The 23,428-nt window shown below is 36.5% G+C and overlaps 1 protein-coding gene across 1 annotated transcript; it reads left to right on the top strand.

Annotated features, from left to right (window-relative positions):
• Positions 1-22,606, top strand: GORAB (golgin, RAB6 interacting). The gene is made up of 5 exons (XM_082833060.1): positions 1-76; positions 9,516-9,867; positions 12,309-12,410; positions 14,790-14,930; positions 21,419-22,606. The coding sequence occupies exons 1-5, from the start codon at positions 16-18 to the stop codon at positions 21,876-21,878; spliced, it is 1,116 nt and encodes a 371-aa protein (XP_082689186.1). The 5' UTR covers positions 1-15; the 3' UTR covers positions 21,879-22,606.
• Positions 22,607-23,428: the final 822 nt, after the last annotated feature.

The following is a 23,428-nucleotide window of genomic DNA, read 5'->3' as shown; positions in this document are numbered from 1 at the left end:
GGCAAGTCGAGGCAGATGGCGCGGGGTTGGGCTGGCTTCTCTGAGGAGGAGCTGAGGCGACTAAAGCAGACTAAAGGTAAAGGGACGGGTCTGCACAGATTTAATTCTTGGGTCTGTTAAGGGGAAGGGGCGGGGTTGCAGTTTTTGAGGGGAAGGGGGCGGGGAAAAGGGTTATCTGTGTTAGGGGAAGGAGCTATAAGTGGGAGGAGAGGCTTGAGAGGGCGCCAGAAGTGGATGTGCTTGGAGCCACGGCTGGGGGAGGGGGGCAGGCACAGAGGACTGGGGTCTACTTTTAGAAAAGAGACTTCAGGCATTTATTTCAGGGATTTGACTTTTTCCGGCGAAAGTAAGGGGACTTGGGAGAGGAAGTGACCTCTTAGGGGGATTGCTGCATAGATCAGTGGTTGGAGGGTTGGGGTCTGAGTAAAGGAAGGAGAAGAGGCACACACCATATTAGGTTTGTGATGAATTTATAGAAGAAGGCAATGATTGGGAAAAAGGATCACAGGAGTCTGAATAAATGCAAAAAGTTGGTGCTTTTCATAAGACATCTGGAGTCTTGCTTTCACTTGCCAGGTGATTTTTGCAGTTCTTTCCAACTCTTGAGAGTCAGCAAACCAAAAGGGTCTTTGAGAAGATAGATGTGAAATATCTAGCTACCTATCTACGCCTCTGTCCATCCATCCATCCATATCTACTGACTTTAGTGTAAGCTAAAATTTTGTGCTTCCTTCTCCAGCTTTATAACGTAATCATTGAATGGACTTGTACTATTTTGTTATCTTTCAATGAAGAAATTAAGTTTGCTGATACTTTGTGAGAAACTCTTGGTAATATAAACGGTGCTTTGATTGTGGTTGAAATTTCGTAAAGTTCTGTACAGTGATCCTGGTAGTGCATACCTCTTCTGTAAGCTTACACCATTCTTGGTGCCATAACTTATACATTCTGGGAGAAAATTAAATAAGCTCTGCCATACCTTTAATTAGAGTATGTGAGAAAACTGGATGTTTTCTCAGGTAAGCTTGTGCATTTTTAGCATGGTTGTGAAAATAATCTAGGGCTGACAAGTGGAAAAGGAAGTAAATTTGTAATGTAAGGCCAGTGTAGATTATGTAGATAGACGAAATTTTGACTGGTCCAGAGACCTTTTAAAACTAAATCATAAAAGTTACACTACAGTTTGTAATTAACTGACATTCCCATGTTCAGATGTATGGAGTACTAGTACCCCTGCTTCTGGTCTGACCAGAAGTTACGGGTATCAGCTTCTGCAATTAGGGATGCTGATATGAACAAGGCCTCATCCCTGCCTTCGAAGAGCTTATAGTCTAATGAGGAGACAAACTATAATATAATGTGGTAGTAGATGTTGTACAAGAGCTTGCTACAGAATTAGCAGGAACTTTACTGTGCTGGTGGTTGGGTGGAGCTTGGCAAAATTTCACAGAAATTACGTGTTAGCAGAGGTGAGTTTGCCAGGGGAAAGAAGACTTAATGTAGAAGGCTAAATTAAACATTGGGTTCATTATGTGGAAGTAACGTTTCGTACGTTAAGGACCTTAACTTAAAGACCTAGCATTTCAGTGAGAGGCTAGAGCATAGAGGTCAACTCACTAGTCTTTGATCACCTTAAGAAAACATCTCAGCATCTTTGTATACTCATAGCCAAACGCTGATTGGTATATAGAAGATCTCCCAGCTCTGCCTCTAAATCTTTTTGTCTTGAAGTTCTTATTTACAAGACTAGAACAGCTGAATCTTTAATTTTTAAGGCTCCTTCCAGCTGTTCTCCAGCCTTAAAAATATATTTAGGGCTTCCCTGGTGGTGCAGTGGTTGAGAGTCCGCCTGCCGATGCAGGGGACGCGGGTTCGTGCCCAGGTCCGGGAAGACACATGCCGCGGAGCGGCTGGGCCCGTGAGCCATGGCCGCTGAGCCTGCGCGTCCGGAGCCTGTCCTCCGCAACGGCAGAGGCCACAACAGAGAGGCCCGTGTACCGCAAAAAATATATATATATATATTTATATTTAAATAACCTATGAAGATGGGGTTGGTTGCCAGCAAAAATAAAGACAAGACTACTCTAGAGAAACCCATATGGGCATTTGGGAAAGTCAAAAAGTTCTTAATAATCTTGTTTATATTGTTTATAATATTAAAAAGCTGGAAACAACCCAAGTGTTCATTAACAAGGGCGTGGATAAATAAATTGTGGTATAATCATCCACTGGGCTACTATACAGCTAGTGGGAATATATGAACTATAGTCACATGTATTAACATGTATAAATTTCATAAACTTAATATATGAAAAGAACAAATTGCAGAAGAATATATACAGTCTGATACCATGTATAGAAGTTCAAAATCATACAAAGCAGGTATATTCTTTTAGGAATATAGGAGATATATATAAAGAAAATCAAAGGAATGAAACACAAAATTCAGGGTGGTGGGAAGGCAAGGGAATATGAACAAGAAGGGGCAAATACACTTTCAGAAGTACTGAAAATTATGAAATCAGGTTAAGCCAGTTTAAGCTGCAGTAACACGTATCCCTAAAGTATCAGTTGTTTGAAATAATAAAGATCTCTTTTCCACTCTAGTTTCATGTCTTCCATGGGTTGACATGGTCACTACACACCATGATTTGGTATTGTTATAGGAGTTCACCATGGCAGGAGAAGATTGAGAATTGAGCATTGGGAATGTGTCACTCCTACTTATGTTTCATTTAGCAAAAGTAAGTCATATGACTTGGAGGACAGGAAGTAAAATTATCTTGTGTGTTCCAAAAGAGGGGTAATGTGTCAGTCCTTGAACATCAGTTACGTCTACTGCAGTCATGTTTTATAAAACTGTGTTATGAGTTTTTATACTTCGTACAAGTTGGATGTGTATATGTAACAGAGACATACATATTATTTAATGTATAGTTTATTTTGTAATGAAAAAATTGTAAATAAACAGTGCTGTCAATTTCTAATTAAAGAAAATATTCACGAGTTCTTTTTTTTTTAATTTTATTTATTTTTGGCTGCATCGGGTCTTCGTTGCTGTGTGTGGGCTTCCTCTAGTTGTGGCAAGCAGGGCCTACTCTTCATCGTGGTGCACGGGCTTCTCATTGTGGTGGCTTCTCTTGTTGCAGAGCACGGGCTCTAGGCGCGCAGGATTCAGTAGTTGCAGCACATGGGCTCAGTAGTTGTGGCATGCGGCTCTCTAGTTGTGGAGAGCAGGCTCAGTAGTTGCGGCGCACTATCTTAGTTGTTCCATGGCATGTGGGATCTTCCTGGGCCAGGGATCGAACCTATGTCCCCTGCATTGGCAGGCAGATTCTTAACCACTGTGTCCCAAGGGAAGTCCTGAGTTCTTTTTTCTAGATACTAGTTCTTTGCCAGTTAAATTATGAATATCTTCTCACAGTATATGTAATTTATCTTTTAACTTTTATCTTTTAATGAAGAAAGTATTTAATTTTAATATGGACAAATTTGTTCTTCTTTTATAGCCAACGTTTTCTGTATTTTAAGAAATTAGCACCCTACTATAAGTTCTAAAAGATATTAATCCCTATTTTCAATTAAAAGTTTTTAAAAATCGTTTTTATTATAAGCTGTAGCAGATTCAAAACATTGCATAAAGAAATGTGTTTCTGATGTGTTTTAAAGTGTTGATTTGACATTTAAGTCCTTAATCCATTTGGTGAGTGTTTTGTTTGTTTTTATATGGTATGAAGGATAGAGCTGATTTCATCTTTTCCATATAGATAACCAGTTTTCTCCCGGGTTCATTTATTGAAGAGATCCCACCTTTTGTTGTTGATCTGCTGTGCTACCTCTGTTGTATACCAGTGCTTCAGACATGTATGAGCTTGTTTCTCTGTTCTTTATTCTAATCGATTGGTCGCTTATCTATTCCTGCACTGATACCACAGTGTTTTAAAGTTTTGCAATATTCCTGATAGCTAGTAGTCTAGTCCCCTTGTTCTTTTTCTTTGGAAGTTTCCTTGCTACTCTTGAACTTTTACCCCTTCATATAAAAATTTTGTGATTTTACCAAATTTCATGGAAAACCCAGTTGAAATTTTTATTGGAATTGCATTGAGTCTTTAGATCAATTTGGGGAGGTTTCACATGTTCACATTGTGAACACTACCACTAACACAGTATGTGTCTTCATTTATTTAGGTCTTCTTTAATATCGTCTAATAAAATTTTAGAATTTTTCCTGTAGAGGTTTTGAACACCCTCTTGCTAGATTTGTTCCTAGATACTTGATAATTTCTAGTATTGAAATATCTTCTCTTTAATTATATTTTCCAATTGCTGCTGACATATGAAGAATACAAACAAGCCAAAAGAAAAATCAACAAAAGATATGAATATATATTTCTTAGTAAAGGAAATATGAAGAGATGCTTATCACCATCAACAATCAGAATTACAAATCAGGACCACAGTGAGATACTACTTCATACCCATTTGATTGACAAAAATCAAAGTTTGATACTATTATATATTGAAGAGAAAGTGCATCCACAGGATCTTATACGTTGCCAGAGGGAATGCACTTTGGAAAGCAACTTGACGTTTCTCCTAAAGTTATACTTTATGACACAACAGTCCTTAGATGGTATCTAAGGTAAATTCTTGTACCTATACAAGAGGAGACATTAAAATTAAATTAGCATTAAAATTGAATGGCTAAAACAACATGAACAATATGGATGAATATTGGCAATATCATACTAAGTTAAAGAAGATTACATCCACCATGACACCCTTTATATAAAGTTAAAACAAAATAAAATTTTAAAGAAATACTTGTAGATGCAGTATGACATAAAAAGCAAAGGAAGGGAATGATCAACACATGATTCAAATGATGATTGTCTTGGTAGGAGAAAGTAGAGCTTAAACTCAGCCTCTTGGATTGATTTAACCCAGAAATGTGTTTGTCTTTCTATTTTTCCTTTTTTGGGTTATCTAATCTTTAAATTTCTTTTTAAATTAATAGTGGTGAAAATACTTCTAGTTCACTTCTCTTCCCAGTATATTCCTATTGCCGTTGTTTTTGGATCAGACCAAGTGCTAGTTCAGCATTGAATTGTGAGCAGAAGTGTTATGTCACTCCTGGGTCAGAGCAATTAATTGCTGAACCAGGACCTTCCTGAGCTCTCTTCTCACCTGCCATGGGGGCTAGCAACACTAAATGGCTGTGCAGTCGGCCTGGTGCCCTAAGAGACTGATTAGCAGAAAGATGCTGCTGGCCTTCAGTTGGCACGTGGCATTAATGAGAAATAAACCTTTGTTGTTTAAAACCACAAAGATTCCAGGGGTCTTTGCCTCTACAGCATAACCTAGATTTTCTTGATTGATGCAATTCCCTATATTTTACATAAAAATCTGAATTTTTCTGGTGAAAAATCAAAATGTCTGATAACACTGACCTAAATTTTTTAGTGACAGCTGCCATTTTTAATGGCTAGAGGTGGCTATGGATTGCCCCCTTTAAACTGTGCTTGTGCTCCCAGTTTACCACAGTCTTCTGGATACTTGCAGCCCCCAGTATAAGTATGCAAAACAGTATGTTCCTTTTTTTTCCAGTTCTTCCTAAAAACCTAATTTTTTTTAAGAGCAGTTTTAGGTTCATGGCAAAATTATGAAGAAGATACAGAGGTTTCCCATTTACTCCCTGCCCTGACATGTACATAGCCACCCCCATTATCAACATCTTCCACCAGAGTGGCGCATTCATTATAACCTACATTGACCCATCATTATCACCCAAGTCTGTAGTTTACGTTAGGGTTCACTCTTGGTGTTGTGCATGCTATGGGTTTGGACAAATGCATAATGTCATGTATCTGTCATAATATACGGAGTATTTTCACTGCCCTAAACATCCTCTTTTCTCTGCCTATTCATCCCTTCTCTCCTCAGTCCTTAGCAGTCACTGATCTTTTTACTGTTTCCATAGTTTTGCCTTTTCCAGAACGTCATATAGTTGGAATCATACAGTATATAGCCTTTTCAGATTGTTTTCTCTCACTTAGTAGTATGCAGTTAAGGTTCCTCCATGCTCTATGTGGCTTGACAGCTTATTTCTTTTATTTTTAGCATTGAATAATATTCCATTGTCTGTGTGTACCACAGTTTATCCATTCACCTACTGAAGGACATCTTGGTTGCTTCCAGGTTTTGGCAATTATGAGTAAAGTTTCTGTAAACATCCATGTTCAGGTTTTCATGTAGACATGAGTTTTTATTGCCTTTAAAATACCAATGAGGGGCTTCCCTGGTGGCGCAGTGGTTGAGAGTCCGCCTGTCGATCCAGGGGACACGGGTTCGTGGCCCGGTCTGGGAAGATCCCACATGCCGCAGAGCGGCTGGGCCCGTGGGCCATGGCCGCTGAGCCTGCGCGTCCGGAGCCTGTGCTCCACAACGGGAGAGGCCACAACAGTAAGAGGCCCGCATACCGCCAAAAAAAAAATAATAAAATAATAAAATAAAATAAAATACCAGTGAGCACGATTGCTATATCCTATGGTAAGAGTATGTTTAGTGTTTTTTTTGTTTTTTTTGTTTTTTGCGGTATGCAGGCCTCTCACTGTTGTGGCCTCTCCCGTTGCGGAGCACAGGCTCCGGACATGCAGGCTTAGCGGCCATGGCTCACGGGTCTAGCCCCTCCGCGGCATGTGGGATCTTTCCGGACCGGGGCACGAACCCGTGTCCCCTGCATCGGCAGGCGGACTCTCAACCACTGCGCCACCAGGGAAGCCCGAGTATGTTTAGTTTTACGAGAAACCACCAAACTGTCTTCCAAAGTGACTACCATTTTGCATTCCCACCAACAATGAAAGTTCTGGTTGCTCCACAACCTCACCAGCATTTGGTGTTGTCAGTGTTACAGATTTTTGGCCATTCTAATAGTTGTGTAGTGGTATCTTGTTTTAATTTGCATTTCCCTGATGGCATGTGATTTGGAATCTTTTCATATGCATATTTGCTGTATGTATATCTTCTTTGGTGACAAGGTGTCTGTTAAAGGTCTTTGGCCCATTTTTTAATCAGGTTGTTTTCTTGCTATTGAGTTTTTAGAGTTTTTTGTATATTTTAGATAACAGTCCTTTTTTATCAGATGTGTCTGTTGCAAATGTTTTCTCCCAGTTTGTGACTTGTCTTCTCATTCCTTTGACATTGTCTTCCACAGAGCAGAAGTTTTTAATTTTAATGACATTCAGTTTATCAGTTATCTCTTTTATGAATAGTGCCTTTTTGTGTTATATCTAAAAAGTCATTGCTGTGCCTGAGATCATCTAGATTTTCTCCTGTGTTGTCTTCTAGGATTTTTATAGTTTGGAGTTTTGCATTAGGTCTATAATCCATTTTGAGTGAAAGGCATAAGGTCTGTGTCTAGATTTATTTATTTTTTGCTTGAGGATGTCCAGTTGTTCCAGCCCAGTTGTTGAAAAGAATATTTTTATTCCATTGTATTGCCTTTGCACCCTTGCCAAAGATCAGTTGACTGTATTAATATGGGCTCTGGGCTCTCTGTTCTATTCCATTGATCTCTATTCTATTCTTCTGCTGATACCCACTGTAGCTTTATAGTAAGCATTAAAGTCAAGTAGTGCCAGCCCAGCTTTGTTCTTCAATATTATGTTGGTTATTATGGGTCTTTTGCCTCTCTATATAAACTTGAGAATCATTTTGTCAATATCCATAAAATAACTTGCTGGGATTTTGATTGGTATTGTGGTGAATCTATAGATCAAGTTAGGATGAACTGACATTGACATCTTGACAATGCTAAGTCTTCTTACCAATGAATATGGGATATCTCTCCATTTATTTAGTTCCCTGATTTCATTCGAGTTTTGTAGTTTTCCTCACAGATCTTGTACATATTTTGTTAGATTTATACCTAAGTAATTCTTTTTTTTTTTGAGTGCTAATGTAAACGTTACTGTGTTTTTTATATCAAATTCCACTTGTTCATTGCTGCTAGGAAAGTAATTGATTTTTGTATATTAATCTTGTATTCTGTAACCTTGCTATAATGACTTATTAGTTCCAAGAGGTTTTTTGTCATATGTTTAATCCTTAAGTGACCTGATTTGTTGTTTGGGAGTTTAAAAGTTAGCATTTTTAATCTCATAGGTAGGTTCTGTGAAAATGCAAAATAAAATGGAAGCTGCATTACTGACTTTCAGAGGGATATTAATAATTCAGCTAACAAGTGTAACTGAAAAGTAAGCAGGCTCAGTGACATTTTCTGATGGTGTGAATAAAGATCAGTAGCCAAGAATAAGTTTCTGTTGCAAGATGTAGGACTCTACTTTGTGTTTCTGTCTAAAGTCAACAATAACATTTTACTTTTGATTGTATGTCTTTGAAAATATTTTCTTTAATTCTTACACCAACTCCATGAGATAAGTAGAGCAAGTAAATTTTCAACCAGTTTGACAGATGAAGAAACTGAGGTATGGAATAATTAATTGACTTGCCTAAGGTTACTGAGGTGTGGAGAAAAGCAACACCAGAACTTTGACTCCAAAGCTTTTAACTCTCCTTTGGGAAATTTAAATATTAAGCTTATGTTGTTTCAAAGGTCAATATGCAGGATTTAAAAAACACACTTAGTTCATTTATTAGAACTTATCATAGTTTCATTTCTCAGGCATTTTGTAAAGAATATCTCTTACAGATCTTATGTAGTATAGTATGAATGTGAGTCAAGATTCTCCAGTTGTCTGACCTACAAGGTTAACACTGGTATGGACAATCCAGAAAGTACAATAGAAGTGTTATCATTTAGTTTGTAATGCTTTTAAGAAAAATTTCTCCCGATTGTTTTATCTTCCTCTATTGCTTTGCTCAGGCTGCTATTAAAATTAACTTGCATACATTGATTAAAGGCTAACTACACTCTGGGGAACACAGCCCTGGACTGTTTGGAAGATGAAAGAAAACAATTTAGGGTTAACTAGCATTCCTAAAATTAAGAGACTTCATTCAGCTCTACTTTGTGTATCATGTCTACCTATGTATCAAATTACCCTAAGATCTGTTAAAATTTAAGAAAGGTGAAGCCTATTTGAAAACAACCACCATTTTATTTCAGAAGAACAGACAGAACCATAAATCAAATTTAAGACATATCAGAGAATTCATTTGTCTACCTACTTTGGTCATATTAGATTCTTTTGGCAGTTAGCAAATCAAGTTGAAACCTTGCTTTGTATTCTAAGGCCTAACTCACAGACAAATGGACTTACTCAAAGATAATTGAGAACTAAGGAAGTTTTTGTTAAATATTAACGGTATGATCGGAGAACTGTCAAAACTCTGCAAGAAGATGGCTGTTTTTCTCTGGGATTTTAAGAAAGAGAAGGGGAGAAAAACCCTGCAGAATTATCAGAGTTTAATGTTAATGCTTTATTTTCTTAGAGAAATTATAATTATTTGCTGCTCACACAAAGGAATTTTTCTCCATTCTCTTTTTTGTATAGATCCATTTGAACCACAGCGGCGTCTTCTCCCTGTGAAGAAAAGTCGACAACAACTTCAGCGAGAAAAAGCCCTTCAAGAGCAAAGCCAAAAACTTGGACTTCAAGATGGATCAACCTCATTACCTCCAGAGCAGCTGCTTTCTGCACCAAAACAAAGATTTAATACTCAAAGACCATGTTCTTCTCCCCCCACTCCCCCCACACTCACCTCTCCTATTGGTGATGGAAAACCACAGGGTATTGAAAGTCAACCAGGGGAACTAGGACTTAAGAATTCCCATGAAGGTCACAAAAATGCTGAGGTTCTACCTCCAAAACCAGATTGCAAATTGGAAAGAAAGAAAGTGGAATTGTTAGTAAGTCTGTATATCCATGAGACTTTTTTCCATTTTAACGTTTTTTTCCCATTGGGCTTTGAAGAAATGCATTTTGTTTGTTTTATATTCTAACGTAGAAATGTAATGAATAAACTATTGAAAAATAGCTACCACCTAAATATAAGTAGCAGTGTTACACACTTCTTATGTTTTATGTTATTTAGTCTTTACAATAGTCTTACAATGCATGTTCATTATTTTCACTTTATAGATGAGATATCTTGGACTCAAAGATACTGTATTCCCAAAGTGAATACACCACTAATAAGTAGCAGAGTTGGGGTTCACATACAGGACTCTCTGGATCCAGAGTCTATGCCCTTTACACTCACCAGAACCAGTTCTTATATGCATGGTACTCCTCCCCAAATTGAACCCATTCTTTCAACTTCCAGATTGCATCTCCATTGGCCCAGAAAAGGGTACTTCTGAAGAGACGTGAAGGGATGGTCAAAGGAAAAAGTATTGGAAATTGAGAGGACTAATTAAATAATTCAGCTGCATCATTAGATTTATTTTTTTAATGTGTTTGTATTAGAAACCACCTGCAGAATTTGGTTTAGCCACATTTTTGTGAAAATTACCATTCTATGACTTGTGAATTCTTATAATCAGAATTTTTTTTTATTATATAGTTTATGTTTGAATATCCACTCTTTATTTCCTCCTGATTTGTCACTCACAGGGAAGAAAGAATGGTATTTGTTTCTTTTTTCCATTTTCTGAGTCTTTCTTTTTCAAAGTGTCTTATGTTTTTTCTAATCTCACCTGTTTTTCCAATCTCTGCTAATCCAGATTCTGTACTGAGTTTTAAGTGTTTCCTGCCCACCAGGGGTTTATAGCCAAGAAATCATCTTGACAAGAGACAGAAGGCCACATGAAGTATGAGACCCAAATTAAACAAGTGCATACTTTTAATGTCTTAAGTGTAGTTTACCAGCAAAGTCCTGAGACAAGTTGTAGTGGGGGTGTGTAAATTGAGCTGGAGAATTTAGACTGAATGTCGTTAGGAAAATTATTCTTTTTAGGTACTTGAGAAAATATTCATAGAAGACATGTAATCTCAGGAACTGTTGTTAAAACGGAGAAATTCTGAGGCTCTAAGAGGGGGAAAGGAAAAGTATATACTAGAGAAGGTCAGAGATGACATTTCACTTTTCTGAAGGAGGCACAAGATAAGCCAGAAAATAGAGAATTAAGGAAGTGAAGAAGGACTTGGAAGCAGAAGATGCTTGCCTAGTGAGTTCCTTGATGCTGTAATACCCCACCAAGACCCCTGAAGGAGAGATGCCCTGATAAAAATAATGGTTAGAGAAAATCCAGGTGTCACTGTTGCACACCATTTGGGTGCTGGGTGAGCTGGAACTAAGGTATCTGGGAGGAGGTACCTGCAGGTAGTAAAAATGAGAAAGGACCAATGCCAGCACTAAGGTGGAGGCTGTAGGAATGGAGAGAAAAGGATAATTTTGCAAGTGGTTACTAGGTCTGGGAATAGAGATTTTTGATATAATGGCTGTGAGAAATGACAGTAATAGGAGCAAATAGCTTTGTCATTACCGTGTTTAATTTGAGTTGACATTAAGTTCATGAATTTACAGGAAATTTTAATATATTTCTTTTAGAATTGGAAAGATGGGAAGACAATTCATGTTTTCAGATCTTTGGAGTTTTTCTTTAGCCCAACATTCAAGTCTTAGTTCATAGTGTTTCACTCTGTTTAAAAGGTTTAAGAGCTAGAAAGAAGTGAGCAAATTCTAAGAGAATGTATGAAATAAACATTGGTTACTGTGCTAAGGGTTATTACATGGTGAAGATGTGTATTATAGAAAACTATAAAAGATATGAAATTAGTTACAGAACAACTTATTTTGCTTTCTATTTTGCATATAACACATGATTAACTTAAACAAGTTTCTTTGTACTCAAAAAATGCCATAGTACTCTGGCTTCCAGTTTGGGTTCCTAGGTTATATATGTATAATGGATTTCAAAGGGCCAATTTATATAAGCCTTCTTTACTTCAAAACATAGTCTTTGTTCCTATTAGAACAAAATAATGAGCTACAGACGGGTTCCTTTTAAGAGGACTTTTTTTTTTTTTTTTGCGGTACGCAGGCCTCTCACCGTTGTGGCCTCTCCCATTGCGGAGCACAGGCTCCGGACACGCAGGCTCAGCGGCCATGGCTCACGGGCCTAGCCGCTCCGCAACATGTGGGATCTTCCCGGACCTGGGCACGAACCCGTGTCCCCTGCATCGGCAGGCAGACTCTCAACCACTGTGCCACCAGGGAAGCCCTAAGAGGACTTTTGAAAGAAAATATATATAATCTGGTTGATTAAATTTTATACTTAGGAACTGAGACTGGTAAGGTGGAGCAGGGTTTCAGAAACTCATTTTTATACTTTTGCTCCCTAGGCAAGAAAAATCTCGTTGGGAAGTCCTCCAACAAGAACAACGGCTAATGGAAGAGAAAAATAAACGTAAGAAAGCTCTTTTGGCTAAAGCTATTGCAGAAAGGTGAGGCACCTGAACCAGGAGAGCTTGTTTGTAATCTGTAATTAGTTTTGTCATGTTTTATATTTATTTTCCTATGTCTGTTCTAATAAATGGCGTTTTCTCTACAACCATTACTTTTAAGACCTACTAAACAAATTATGCTTTACAAATGATACTGAAATTACAGTCTTAATTTATTAAGGAGGGCTTTTTAAGCATAGATTATAATGTATTTATGAATACAGGGGCAATTAAAACTTAAGGATCATCATCAGTGTTTTTAGTTTTAACCATCTACACATTCATAAGGGAGCAGTAAATAGCTATCAACATAAGTAAATTAGCAACAAATGCAGGTTTTAATTTTCACATAGGCCTTAATCATCTGACATGTAGAGGAATAAGATTATTCCACATAAGTGACTTATACACCCACAAATCCTAATTGTATTTCCTATGGCCATTTTTCTTAAATAATGTATCCTGCCCCCACTGATAAAAGGTACATGATATAATTTAACTTTTTATCCTGACTGTGGGTCACCATTATGAGCATTGTCCCATACTGTATACAATTCAGTTTTTCTCTCACCTTCCAGAGTGAGCTTGTCGGCGATCCCTTTTCCTTTACTGCACTGTACAAGCCTTGAACAACAACATTCCTATTTGAGCCACTTTGCCCATCCCTCACCCACTCTTCCCTCTTTGTAGTTTCTAGTGTGCTGTGGCCTTAGGAAACCAAGCTCAGTCAATAAAGCAATGATTGAGAATAGTGAGAACTAAATGCAAGCAAGTATTCAGAGGCATTTTGTTTTTAGATCTCCAGAAAAGTCTGGCACAACTATTACTCATCAAAGCTGGTGTATGTGTCAGGGGGAGAGGAAGGAATAGGAATGGAGAGAAAGGCACGTGGGTATAAGAGTAATTCAGGATTTTATCTGCCAAAGGGATGTATGTATTTGAAAATAATGATTTTTTTTTCTTACTGGTACACCTTGATCTTTCATGAAGCATAGGAAATACTCAACTTACTGAACTTATGTTTCAAGAAGAAAAACAATGTGATTATTGAAACATGATTATTGAAAAGCATTTTAGTAGTCTTCAGTTTGGAAGAGGTTGGGGAGGCTGTTTACTCGGGATTTTACAAAAAGATTTACAGGCTCAGCACTTACTCTTCTCTACGTGCTTTTGATTTAAGACAGAAAGTATTACTGTAGACAGAAGTGTAAGGAAATATAACCTGATTAGATTATTACTAAATGGATAGTGAATCACTTGAGGTAAAAAGATCACGTGGTTAACTTTTGTAGGCAGAAAATAAAGGTAAATGCATAATGGAGTAGAAATCAGGAGAATGTAAGTTGCAGTATAGTGGTTTTATTGGGAGTTTTATTCTCCTGTGAGAATGTGTATGAAATTTCAAAATGAGTGGAATTGTGATTAAAGGTTGGCTTTTGTATTTGTTTATTCTGTTTCTTAAGTAGATGATGTACTTGGGGTTGGAGAGAAGGCTGAGGTTGCTTCTAAACAAAGGAACAAAAAGAGTGTTTGGTTTTAAGCCCCAGAAAGAAGAATTTTGAGGACCTGTAGTTTTCCTAAGGAAGAGGAATCAAAGAAGTTTGGGGAAATGAATCTTAAGAAAATTAAAACTGATTGACATATACACGCTACTATATATAAAATAGATAACTAATAAGAACCTATGGTATGGCACAGGGAACTCTACTCAATAGTCTGTAATGGCCTATATGGGAAAAGAATCTAAAAAAGAGTGAATATATGTATATGTATAACTGATTCACTTTGCTGTATACCTGAAAGTAACACAACATTGTAAATCAACTATACCCCAATAAAAATTATTTTAAAAAATAATAAAACCAAATAGATGTTCTCAGACTTACAAAGGAATGGTGTTTAATGTAGGCAGCTGTTCTTGGCGTCCACCAAGTATCAGACAAATGAAAGTAGGCTTAGCAAGAAGAGTTTAAGGCTGGAATTTGGAAAGCTGTGTTCAGTATTCCAGCATATCCAGTTCTCTGTACAGATACATCCTTTTAGTGCTTATTCTCATCCTTATGGAATGAATATAGGCCTATGAGTGAACTCTCTATTGGTATTTTTTAAATTACTTTTTTTCCTTGTGTATAAAAAAGTATGTGCTAATAGATAATTTGGCCTAATAAGGAGGAAAAATGCAAATGCAGTTTTAGAGATATACCAAAATGTTACCAGCATTTGTTTTATCTCAGTTTTTCTAGTTTTTTTTTTAATTCTTAAAACTTACACATTATAATCATATTGTATATACAGTAGCTTGCTTTTTTCACTTATGTTGTGTATGGATACATGATTTTAAAAGTTTTTATTTTTCCACTCATATTCCTCATTGTATAGATCTAAAAGAACTCAGGCAGAAACCATGAAACTAAAGAGGATCCAGAAGGAGTTACAGGCTTTAGATGACATGGTGTCAGCCGACATTGGAATCCTCAGGAACCGGATTGATCAGGCCAGCCTTGACTATTCATATGCTTGGTAAGTTGGGGAAATGGAACTCTGAACAAGGAGTTTAATTTAGTTAACGTTTATGGCTAGGCCAGGGCATTTATATATATCATCATTAAGCCTCATAATGACCCTATTAGGCGCTGTATTTATTCCAGTTTTATACTAAATCAAGTATCTCCTTTTTGAAGTCTTCTTTAACTCTGCCCTACCCATTAACCTTGTTTATATCCCTGTTAGAGCATTTCTTGCATTATTTATTTACATTTTAGTCTTTCCTGCTAAACCATCAGCTGTTTAATATTTGAGACTCTTTAAATGTCTAAATGACTTGCCCCAGAACTCTATATATTATTCTAACACCAAGTCTGTGCTCTTTCTTTTAGAAATTTTGATTATGTGAGATGGTATAGGGACTAGCCTATTTCTCATTTCAGTTTTCATCAAAGAAAGGAGATCTAGTTTATTTTTTAAAACCTTTGAGTATTTGAAAGAAAATACCACTCTGTCTTGAAAGCTTGAAGTTTTTTCTTTTTTTTTTTTGCAATTATACTGTATATAAAATGGCTTGCTATCATGTGTTTCCTTGGTTTTAATGATTGGCATTTTTTTAAAGAGAAAAAATCATCATTGCATATTCTCAAAACAAACTAACACATGTAAAGAATTACATGAGCTTTGCAAACAGATAAAAGCAAAAAATTAAGCCCAATTTCAGGGTTATCAGTCCTTTCAACATTGCTTTAATCATCCTGGATTGTCTTTTTTCACAAGGGAATGCTGTGTTAATGACTCGGTTTTGCATCTTTCTCTGTAACACTAGAAATCAATCAGAGTGCCGCATTAGTCCAGGGTAAACCACAGCATCAGAATGTTTATGTAACAATTTAATAAAGCGGAAATGCTTGATTGTGGTTTTTAATTCACTGTTTATTGTTTAAGAAAGAGGTTTGTGGTGTCCTTGTGATTTTTGTAATTGTTGTTTGACCATATGCTCTTAGACCTAATGGGTTGCTTTTATTAATTAACTGTGTAAATTAATGCCATCAGTAGCTGATAACTGGTGGTTCCATTTCTGTTAATAAGGTCATTAAGGAGCTAACCAAGATTTTATTAAGATTAAGCGTAGATTTTTAGCACATTTTATTCTCTGTAACTTAAGTTTGCCAGAGGAACATTTTTATGCCTTTGTAGCTCCTTAAATGAATAATTCTGATTATTCTGGATATCTCCACAGAAAAATCATTTGATCGTGTTTTAATTCAGTCCTAGGGGAGGCTGAAGAGGATGCCTTTGTACATTGAAAATTATATAAGAAATGTCATAGTTTAAGCCTTCTGAGAACCACAAAGAAGGTGGGATTCTGGTTAAAAGAGAAGACATCCCGTAGTATATGAATATTTTTAATAATATTTTAGTACACATTTATATAGTAAAAAGATTTTATATGGTAAATTTTTACATCTCTTAAGCTAAAGATGACAGTTTATCATGATACTAGTATTGACATAGATGTATGTGAGTATCCTTATCGTATGTGTGAGGTTATTTTTAAAAACATAAGCTCTTGAGTTAAGTCAAAGAGAAGCCACTGACAATTTAGACTAGAACCAGGGTTGTATCTTGTTCATGCATAAGATTAAGATAGTATTTTCTAAATTTACATCTGTGGTTATTAAGAAAGTATAGATTGGTGATATAGTATTATGGTCTAGATTTCTACTAGAAGGTAATCCGCAGGGCAGTTTCTGTGGTTCTGTGGGAGATTTCCTTGATTTTTTTTTTTTTAATAAAAACATTGTAGTTCTGTAGTGGCTGGCATGGTGCTGTGTCCACAAAATGTTCTTGTATACGAATAGGCCAGAATTCATCCTAAAATTGGTTTCTGTAGAGCAGTGTCAGGGTATCCACCTCTGAGGAGATGGTACTTGGAGTGTCCCAGCGGAGAGAGTTGTCACTGCTGCTGCTCTTCACAGCTGTGATTACAGTGCTGCCATGTGCTGCGCAGGCAGCTTGTACAACTAGAGTGCCTGCCTGTAGAACATTTCTTTAACCCTCAGTATACCAGGAAAAACAATGATCACCATTTGCCATCAATGTTTAATAGACGCTCCCATACGCACATGCACACATACACATGTAAACATATATACATAAATATTTTAAGTCATTTTATGAATAATTTAAAGAAGTAAGAATAAAGGATTGTGGAAAACACCTTTGTTAAAAAATTTTGTATCAAGTAATATTTGACTGCAAACATTATAAAAAGCTAAAAGAATATCGTTATATCCTTTCAGCCACACAGGATGGTCCAGGTACTTGTAAAATATTGTATGATAAAATTCTTCCTCTTGAAATTATTAACTCTCAGAGAATAACGTATTTCCTTTTTATCCTCAGAAATATATTTTTCACTCATTGATTCTTGAGTTTGAGGAAATTCATCTAAGATGTGTTTTTCTGAAGACTCATACTCTGAGATTTCACCTACATGGTCAGTTTCACCATCTAGAATCTAGCCTGTCTCTGCATTTATATTGATTTGCTAGGGCTACCATAAAAAATTACCAAAAACTGGGTAGCTCAAAACAACAAAAATTTATTCTCTTATGCTTTTGGAAACCAGAAGTCTGAAATCAAGGTGTCAATGGGGTTGTTATTCCTTCAGAGACTCTAGGGAAGAATACATTCCTTGCCTATTCCAGCTTCTTCTGGTGGCTGGAGACATTCCTTGGCTTGTGGCCACACTACTCAGTTCTGGGTCTCCATAGTCTCATTGATTCCTCCTGTTTTCTCTCAGAAGTTTCTCTGCCTTTTTCTTAAAAGGATACATGTGATTGTATTTAGGGCCCAGCTGGATAGTCCAGAATAGACTCCTCTCAAAATCTTTAACTTAGTCACATCTTTTGCCATTTAAGGAAATGTTCACAGGTTCTTGGGATTAAGAAATGACTATCTTTTGGGGCGGGGGGGGGCGGTCATTTTTTAGCCTCCACAACATGCATCTTTTGATTTGTCTAATAACTACAAAATGTCTTCATCTGTCAATTTTCTTTGTCATTCTGGGTAGAAAACAAAAAGTAATAATTCTCATCTGAACAGTGAAAGCTAAGAGCAGATTACAAGTGTGCTATTTCCAGTCTTCTTTTATACCTTATTTAAAGGTGATGTAATACTTTGGCAAAACAGTAAGGAAACTAAGCGATGATGATTTATTTCATTATAGTATCATCCTTTTAGGTCATTCCATCATTCTCTGTTTTCTTATTATTTTAATTTTTTTAGCATAAATATGAATAATTGATGAGTAATGAGTAAATAATTCCTAGGGTGATGAAATGGCAAAATGTTTCAAGATATAGGAAAAAATATATTTCAACAATCCCATAATATATCTTAGGTTTATAAAAGTGGACCCATATAGTAATTGCAAACTATAATTAAAGTCTATTTTTCAAAATATAAGTAAATTTTCTCTTTGTTCTCTGGAACACTTCTAAGAAAGGATAAAAATAATGATATGTTGATCCTTACAAATAGAACTGCTCAGGAAAGAAACTGAAGAACTAAGTATTTCATTGGAACCTAATGACATGCCAAGGGTTAATGGTGTTTTAAAAAAATTTCAGGGAACCAAAACCAAGAGACAGTTTCTAGAATCCTTTAAATAAGATTCATTAAATCATTCAACATTCCTTTAAAATAATAAAACAATTCTATAATTACATTTCCAGTTCAATTTGTCTTACTATGTTATGTATAATGCTCTTATTATTCTGTTCTAAAGTATGTCTTCATACTCTGATTTGGTATTATCCCCCTGACCCCCAGACTCATAGTGCAGTTTGTGAAACTAATCAATATTTTGCACATAAATCACTCTGTAAAAAATATATATATATATGCGTGTTTCTGGCCAGAAGGACTTTAAATAAATAAACAAAATGCAGAATCTTCAGTGATTTATCCAGGGTGAAAGATCATTGGAAACCTAGGGACCTATTTGCAAATTTTAATTTCAATTCAGCATTCATGAGCCCAGTCAGTAAATCTTTACTAACTGACTTTGGCTGAGGGAGACCACAGACTTGCAGAGAAGGGAGGTTTGAGCTGGGGGGAGAGACAAGATATGTATACCTGTAGAGAATGTTGTTAGAGCTCTTAAGCTGGATGAAAGAACATTCATAAACAGGATATGTTATAAAGTATGGAAATAAGGGATCCAGATACCCAACACAGCTCCTTTACAACAATTCTTTTAACATAGGGGTAATTGAAAAACATCTAGTTCTCATTCTTATATTTACTAGATGACAGTAAAAAAATGAAATATGAGAAATGAACATAATATAAATAAGTTTTCAAATATAAACACCAAGTCCTTAAATTGTACATAATTTTAATTTTAGATACATGTTTAGTGGTATACTAACAGTGCTTTTTTATTCTGGTGCTCTGAAGAAGTAGTTCTGTTTCTTGAATGCCTACCAGGCACTGGGCTAGACACTTGCCCTGTTTATTCTATTTAATGCTTAATTAACACTCCTATGAGATGTTATTATCATCACCATTCTACAGATAAACCAAGACTTAGTTCAAGAAACCACCCCTGGTCACCATACTGGAATTTTCAGTCACTGCATGCCTTTTCTCCAGCCTCTTCCACAGGAACCTGGCTGTGTTTTGTATTCATGATATTGAGCCTGGGACACACCTGATAAGAACAAAAATGGGAACTCCAGAACATTTAATCCATAGACTAAACTGGGGTGCATGGCATGGCCTGGCACTAAGAGTTCTGTTTAAACTGATACGAGTCAAGCCAAGCCAACCCAGGTCCTCCCTCTGGAATTTGGGGATTGGAACACTGAGGGATTGAGTGGAGTGAATTTGATGTCAAGGCACAGCTGGTGGCCATATTGGGCTGTGAATATGATAGGAAAGCCTAAATGAGAGAAACTGTGGTTTCTCAGCATTAGCATGAGCAATAGCCTTTGATTCCAATGACATGCCTGTGAGATTGCCTCTTGTATCCTACAATAAAACCCATTTTTTACCTGAGTGAGTATGACTGAATATCTGCTCGTTACATCCAGAAAAAGCCTTCAACAAAGGAGGTACACACATAGTAAATGGCAAAGGCAGGTTTTGCACCCTGGGTTCTCTAAAAGCAAGGCCTTTTATTTTTTCACTATATTTCCCTCCAAGACAGAGAATCTTGCATAAGGAGATATACCTGTTTCTTTTTTGCTATAACTCTAGTATTAGAAATTATTTATTATGTTGAGTAAGGTAAGGCAGTCATAACAGTTAAGGCGTCATGGCCTTCACAACTGTTAGTGGTAACTAAATAGAATAATTAGTTGGTAGGTAGGGGTCATCCTCTTTTCTGGGCAAAAAGAAAAGCAACGCATTATATGGAAAAGGCAAAAAAGAAGAAAAAAAGAAAAAGGAAGATTGCAAAGTGACTTCCCCAAGTAGAATTACCCTACTTCAAATAAGTCTGGCATTACCTACCTATGGAGTTTCTATATATATAAAAGTAATAAACTTTTCTTAATAGAAGTCTAACAGTAGTCTGTTACAGAGTGGAGAGGGTGAAAACAACTTAACCTGGTGATTCTCAACTGGGGGCAGTTTTGCCCCTTAGGAGACATTTGGTAATGTCTGGAGACATTTTTGGTTCTCACAACCAGTGGTGCTACTGACAACTAAGGAGAGAAAGCCAGTGATGTTCTGCACATCCTGCAATGTACGGGACAGCTCCCCACAACAGAGAATTACATGGCCCAAGTTGTCAGTAATGCTGAGGTTGAGAAACCCTGCTTAAACGTATCCTGAAGTTTTCTCTTCTACTTGGTGTTTACTTCTTACTCTCACCTAGTATCATTGGGCTGGCTGCGCTCTGTCATTTCTGAACCACTGTCCATGTCCTTCTCCACCAAAATTTTTCTTCCTCTTCTACTCCATTAATCAAAAGATACGGATTTTCTACTTTCTCCATCTCTTATTATTTTGTCTCGTAAATCTAACCAGTTGAGTGCTGGAGCTGGCTCGCCCTGGTTCATGAGAGAGATTTTGTGTATCTCTTCCCAATTCTGTATTCAGTGATGTCTCACTGATAGCTTGAAATTGGCCATAGTAATAGTATTTTTACTACAGAAATTGATAAACACTACAAATTAGGGCTCTCCCCCACTGGAGCTAGCACACCACTGAATTAACCTCTCAGCCTGCTTTCATTCAAGCACAGCCTTGGAAAGAAGAAATGGGTGTCGAAGAATGTTTTTAGGTTAGGAGAGTCCAAATGTGCATGTTGTGGAAGTTTCAGCAGCAATAGCCTACTTTGTCTAACATGTAGATAAGTGTCCGTAAAGTATTAATAGCCATATTTTCATCATATATATATATTTTTTTTTCCCGATTTTGGAGTTTAATTATTATTTCTAGGCCCTCCTTTGACTGTCTTCTTCAATGGAAAACTAATGGACCAGTCTTTGTACCTGTCCCTGCAGGAAGCGGTTTGACAGGGCTGAAGCAGAGTATGTTACAGCAAAGCTAGATCTACAGCGCAAGACTGAGCTTAAAGAGCAACTCACTGAACACCTTTGTACGATCATACAGCAAAACGAGCTCCGCAAGGCCAAGAAGTTGGAGGAGTTGATGCAACAACTAGATGTGCACGCTGATGAGGAGACTTTGGAGCTCGAGGTGGAGGTGGAGAGACTGCTGTGTGAACAAGAAGCAGAAGTAGGGAAACAAGTGGTTCATTCAGAGAGGCCATTTCAGCCTTCTGGGGAGAACATGACCGTAGGGTTTGCTAAAGAGAACAAAAAGCATCAAGACCAGGCTGCTTCCCCAAAGGTAGATGAACAGTGTGAAAGCTCCAGTAGCATTGCCCTTCTTGATCCAGACCAGCCAAATCAAGAAGTTGAAACTACTGTAAAAGACATTTCAGCTACTCTGACCACATGAGGTGCCAGTGTTTGTTCTTTACAACTAACATTCAGTAAACTAAACTTTCTGTTGTAGATCATGCCATGACCTCTGATAAATGCCTCTTCAAAGCAGTATTAATTTTTAAATCCATTAGTTTTAGTATAACGTTTGAACATTCTAGAAAATCTGAGATGATGATAATTTTTTATATGGAGGCATAGTTCACCTTGATTTTGATCCAGTTCCTTCACTGTACGCTTACAAACAAGTGATTTAAAAGGATGGAAGAAAAACTACACGGTTAATAGTGTTTTTAGACCAGGTGAATACTGAAAAGTAAAGTGAAAAATGAACTCAGTACCTAATTGAACTCATTTAACTTCTCCTGGGAGAAATGTTGAGAATGAGAGTACTATTTTATGTAATCAGTAAAGAGACATAAAAGCTAACATGTGAAAAAGAATGAGGAACAACCAACAAAAGTAGCAGGTTGAATTATCTATTTGGATCTCACTAGAGTTGTAAAACACAACTTGGAAGTTGTAGTTTATGAAAAGAACCAGAAAACTTAAACCAGCATCACTTTTTTCAATTTGCCTTTTAAACGGCTTTAGTTTACTACCTGAGTTTTGGTTAGTTGATACACATGAGCGCACGTGCACACACACACACACACAGATAGATATACACATACCATGGTATATAAATAATTTCACTGTTAATATATTGTCTCTTTAATCGGCACATTGATTAAATTTACCCTTCTGCAGGCTGAAATAATATAAAAAATCTTATTGCTACTTTGGATTATCTAAAAAAGTTGATATATTTTCTTAAAGTTACCTCTAAGATATGTGTTTTATATGTTGGATATAAATTATCCTGTCATAAAACATTTAAATTGTTAAAATGATGGTTTTCTTATTACTTCAATAGTTTGTTACTGTCACTAATACTTGACCCCTACATTGTGCTATATGTGAATGTGTAAATAAATATTGTAGTTTCATCACAAAAATCTATGAATATCACATTAAATTCTGATCTATTTATCAGAAATTCCAAAAGTACAAATACTACATTTTAAGTCTTAAAGAACTATTATAAAAGAAGATAAGGACAAATGTAACATTGTATCCATAATAACTTCTGAAAAGTTGGGGACATACTATTTTTAAATGAGTTTCTTTGAGGGTATTACCTTCTAGTAATGCAGATGAACTTTGTATTTTTATATTATGTAATTTGAGTTGAATTTATAGCTTTCCATTACTGCCTTCTCTAAACAGAGGCTTTTATACAGATAGTTGTTTTTTTATTCATGAATTACATACATAAAAACGGAAAGCTTCGTTGTCTAATACACTTGTTTTTCTAAGGAATAAATGATTCTAATGCATTTATAATGTCGCCTTTCAAAGTTTTAAGCAGTTTAGTGTGTATTCTTAAGCACTATGTGGCAATAATGTATCCTGTATCTCCGTGTGGTAGATACACTTACCTCCTTTTTATAAGCCTCTTTTAGGAAAATCCATCAATTCAGCTTCTATAATATTGGCTAAATGCAGGTAGGTACAATCTAATTC

Source organism: Leucopleurus acutus (assembly GCF_964270905.1).
Source record: "Leucopleurus acutus genome assembly, chromosome: 2".
NCBI classification, from domain to species: Eukaryota; Metazoa; Chordata; class Mammalia; order Artiodactyla; family Delphinidae; genus Leucopleurus; species Leucopleurus acutus.
This window is presented reverse-complemented; position numbering and strand designations above follow the sequence as displayed.